This window comes from Salpingoeca rosetta (genome assembly GCF_000188695.1).
Source record: "Salpingoeca rosetta unplaced genomic scaffold supercont1.18, whole genome shotgun sequence".
Taxonomy (NCBI): domain Eukaryota; class Choanoflagellata; order Craspedida; family Salpingoecidae; genus Salpingoeca; species Salpingoeca rosetta.
This window is the reverse complement of record NW_004754916.1, coordinates 702,484-706,815: the sequence shown is the minus strand read 5'-3', so window position 1 is coordinate 706,815 and position 4,332 is coordinate 702,484. Positions and strand designations below refer to the sequence as shown.

General features: G+C 54.0%; 2 protein-coding genes across 2 annotated transcripts in view; one reads left to right on the top strand and one right to left on the bottom strand.

The window, feature by feature from the left end:
* PTSG_12453 (uncharacterized protein) overlaps positions 1-162 on the bottom strand; it is a gene marked incomplete at its 5' end in the record, with an annotated part of 9,076 nt that extends 8,914 nt beyond the window's left edge. The window contains one exon of the mRNA XM_004991898.1: positions 70-162. Coding sequence (XP_004991955.1) covers positions 70-162 — 93 coding nt within the window. The remainder of the gene's footprint in view (positions 1-69) is intronic.
* Positions 163-190: 28 nt separating this feature from the next.
* The window catches only part of PTSG_06572 (uncharacterized protein), a gene marked incomplete at both ends in the record, with an annotated part of 6,678 nt that continues 2,536 nt past the window's right edge, over positions 191-4,332 (top strand). The window contains 6 exons of the mRNA XM_004991897.1: positions 191-536; positions 2,399-2,595; positions 2,695-2,766; positions 2,938-3,055; positions 3,298-3,484; positions 3,718-4,125. Coding sequence (XP_004991954.1) covers positions 191-536; positions 2,399-2,595; positions 2,695-2,766; positions 2,938-3,055; positions 3,298-3,484; positions 3,718-4,125 — 1,328 coding nt within the window. The remainder of the gene's footprint in view (positions 537-2,398; positions 2,596-2,694; positions 2,767-2,937; positions 3,056-3,297; positions 3,485-3,717; positions 4,126-4,332) is intronic.

Below are 4,332 nucleotides of genomic sequence, written 5' to 3'. Positions count from 1 at the left end.
CGACGGCGTGCTCTCAGCGTACTCGGATGCGTCGTTCGCCTCCGACGTTGACACGCGACGTTCCCGCACGGGCTTCGTCGTCTTCTGTTCCACGGGCCCCGTGTCCTGGAACTCCAAGCTGCAGGCCACCGTAGCCACAGCCTCCGCCGACGCGGAGTACATGGCTCTCGCAGCCACCGCACAGGAACTCATGTTCCTTCGCCAACTCCAGGAGGAGCTCACCGGCGCCGTCCTGTGCGAGCCCACGCTCGTCCACACGGACAACCAGCCGGCGCAGCGCGTTGCCGAACACGCCGCCTCGCGCATGCGGCACATCCTCGTCAAGTACCACTACATCCGCGAGTGCGTCGACACCAAGAGGATTGTGCTGAGCTACCTCGCCACGGAGCACATGATCGCAGATCTCCTCACGAAGATCCTCCCTCGGCCCAAGACGGCTCAGTTCTGCACGATGCTGTTCGACCAGCGTCCTCTGCCAGGCTGCCAGCCACGGGCCCGTCCTCATTCGGGCCGGTCGCCACGTCCTTCGACTCCGCGTCAGGACCTCTGAGTGGCCGCGCACCACAGGACACGCCTTCACTCGGGCCAGCCTTCCACAACAGGCTGCGCACCACAGGCACCAACCATTTTCATAAAACGTGTTCCACAACACACGTCCTTACTCACATCTCACCTACATCCGCCCATGCCATTCCTACATGCATGACATCATCCACATGCTCATCACGTTTCAGAACATCAACGCAACAGAGAGGTAGGTCAATGCGGGGGAGTGTTGACAGGCAAGTCCTGTCTGCTGAGTCATCATTGACCTCCCTTCTTCACGACACCACAAATTTGCATTCACCTCTCTTGTGTTCTGGAATGTTCACGTGATTTCCCTCCAACCTGTTGCACGTGCAGTGTTTAGCTTGTGTGGTTGCTCGATGTTACATGCTTTTGCATAACACACCACATAACCACACAACTCTCAACAAACACTGCCACGTCACCACTTTGCGTCGTCGACAATTCTTGTCTTCTGCTCTGTTTCTTTCTGTTGGAGTGTTCATTCATCGTACATCCTTGTTTGCTTCACAACTCAAGTAAACACACACAACTCTCTCTTGTCAAGACAATCTCCCACACAACACACAGCACACACAGCACACTCTGCACACACACACATACACAAGTCTCCAACAACAGCACCACCACCATGAACTTACAACAGCGAGCACTTCCAGTCCACTGGAGTGTCTGCCATATGCTCCCGTGTATGTGTCCCTCACCTGCAAACTGCGGGCCAAGCGCTCCAAGTGGGCAAGCGATCTGAAGCGGAATAACCTTTCAAACGTTCTTCGGTCAAACTGAGACAAATTGATCAGAGTCACCACACCCCATGCTCTCGGAACACGGTGATAGCGCACTTATCTCTCAAACGAGATAAGAACATGTTGACTGATAGCTCCACACAGCACAGCTTGGCGCAAGCGCTTGCGCCGCCTTTGCACACTCATCATCGTCGTGGCCGTTTGGTTTTTGGCGGCATCCGTGTTTCAAAACATGTCAGTCGTGTTGTGTTTGTGCCAAGTTTGTGTGGTTTGGACATGCGATGTAAACTGCTACGAGTTTGCAATGTGCTATTTTTGTGGTGACGAAAGGTCTCTGTTGTCTGCTACCTCCACCACACCTCCATTGCTATCCCTGTGCTCACCTCCTTCATTACTGGTGCGTATCAGCACCCATGAAGCGAGGTGGAGTCGGGCCCTGGGTTTGTTGTCGCGACCAGAGTGTACTGGAGTGTTCTCCCGTTTAATCTTGCTTCTCGCATGAGGGTCGCACACATTTCTGCGGATCTGTTGGTGGTCTCTGTCTGCGTATTTGTGGAGTGGCGTTGATCGTGACCGTTGTTGGCGTCAATATGCTGTTGTGTCAAATGTCATGGCTTCACGGCACCGACGCAGGTCACATGATTGTATATTTCTATGACAGTGGACTATTTTTAAAGACAAAGGACAGTACAGGCAAAACACGCCACCAGAAAAGCAAAACGCTGTGGCAACATCATGGACCTGCGGACAGTGCGAACCAGCTTCGTCGATGCTGTGCTTGTGGCGTTGTTGTTGGTGGTGCTTGCAGGCATTAGCCAACCCCGTCTCTGCGTTCAAGGTAAGGAGGAAGTGATGAAGTTCAAGCAGAAGAGGAGGGTCGTGACCGATACGTGTTTCGTTTTGACTGGGCTTCACGCGTTTTGATCGCTCCATGTCTGCGAAGACTTAGAAGACTTGTCTTCGTCGTCGGGAGACACCCTGTTGACCTTCTCAGATTCGTGCCCTTGGAACTTCTCTCATTGTCTCACTCCGTGAGTTGCTTGTTCGAAATGCTTCTCCTTTTGTTTCGTTCCGTTACTCAACAGCGGGCAGAGTGTCCGTCCTTGTTAAGGGCGGGAAAGTCAAAGACAGTGACGGCTGGCCACGTGGGGAAAGCGACACCGTGGTGGAAGTGAGGGTGCCTGATTACACAGGGTGGATGCACACAACTGAAGATGAGGACGACAACTCTCCTGCATGGCATGAGACGCTTGAGTTCCCCAACACGGACATCCCATCAACGGTGAGTTGGCATTCTCTGCTTGCGGTTGTTCTTCATTCAGTCTATTCGCCTTTCGCTTCACGCTTTTGCTCATCCTGAGCATCTCATTCCTGTATGCAGTTCTCGGTGGAGCTTCACGCTTTCGATCTGGATGGCTTTGCGGGTGTCAACCATTGGGGCGACACGGATGATGTGAGTTCGGTGTCCGATGTAGTTGTGTTCCTACTTTCTTGATTCCAGCACATGACTTACAACTCTACATGTTGCATCTATCACACCCGCCACGAGTACGAACAAACATACCATGTTCACGCCCGGTCTCTCGTGCCTCTCTGTTGCTCTGTTCTGTTTCAACCAAATCAGCTTGGCCGTGACACGGACAGCTTCACGTTCGATGGATGCAACTCAGTTTCCCGCGACCACCGCTTTGACCTCGACGGTGACAACAAGTACATCGACGTCACCATCAACTACACACCAAGTACGCCCCACTGGCTTCTGTGGTTGTGCGACTCTATGTGCGTGTGTGTGTGTGTTTGTATGTGCATGTGTGTGCGTGCTTATGTGTGTGTGCTTGTTCATATGTGCATGCGTGCGTGTGCGATCACGATTCTCTCCATCTTGTTGTGTCCACTTACAACACACACACACACACACACACACACACACACACACACACACACAACCGGTCTCTTGTTTGGCTCGATCTCCTCGCCCAAACAGCCGACCTGTGCCTGAGCAACAACGGTGACTGCGGCCCAGCACGATCGACCTCGTGCACGTGTGTGCGCGATGAACAAGTGCAATGCCAGTGTATGGATGGATTCAAGTCTGACACGGGAAAGGACTGCTTTCCCATCGACCCCTGCCAAACGTCAACCTTTGGTGGATGCGACAAGCAGCACGGAGTGTGAGTGACTGTGTGTTCGGTTGCCCAATTGTGCATTGCTTCTTGACGCATCTTCTTGCGCGCAGACGTATGTGTACACGTGTGTGCATCTGACTGAGTGCGCTTTTGCCCTTTGTCTCTCATTCACATACACATGCACGCACACATAACCACACACACACACACATAAAAACACACACACACACATCCGCACTCACACAAACGCCCACTTGTCCCTACCCTCACGGCTGCAGGTGCACGTATCTTGGCCCTGGCGAGAGCAAGTGCGCGTGCAAGGGCGGGTACCGGTTTGCGAGCACGAGTGACCATTCGAACTGCGACCCAATCAACCCCTGCGAGGATGTTCCGGGCCGTTGTGGCGAAAACTCCCTCTGCGTGTATGATGGTCCAGACAAGTTTCACTGCACGTGTGTTGAGGGTTACGAGTCTGCCAACGCCGAGAAAACGGACTGCCGGCCCATCAACCCGTGCGAGAAGGAGGGCTACGGCGGCTGTGATGCAAACACGCAGCTGTGTCGCTTCATGGGTCCTAACACGAACGAGTGCGATTGCAAGCCCGGGTTTGACGGAGCGGACGGCGGCAGCTGCGATGTTGTCAACCCGTGCGAGGACACGCCCACGCTTTGCGGCGACAACTCCACGTGCATCTACACAGGACGTGTGTTGATCTGTGTGTTTGTGTGCGTGTGTGCGTGTGTGCGGTGTGCGTGTGTGTGCGTGTGTGTGCGTGTGTGTGTGTGCGTGTGTGTGTGCGTGTTCGTGCGTGTACGCAGGCTCGTGCATGGCTGTTTTCGTTTACACATGCTCAACCCCAAAGCCCAACCGCACTGCACTTCACTTCGCTGCCC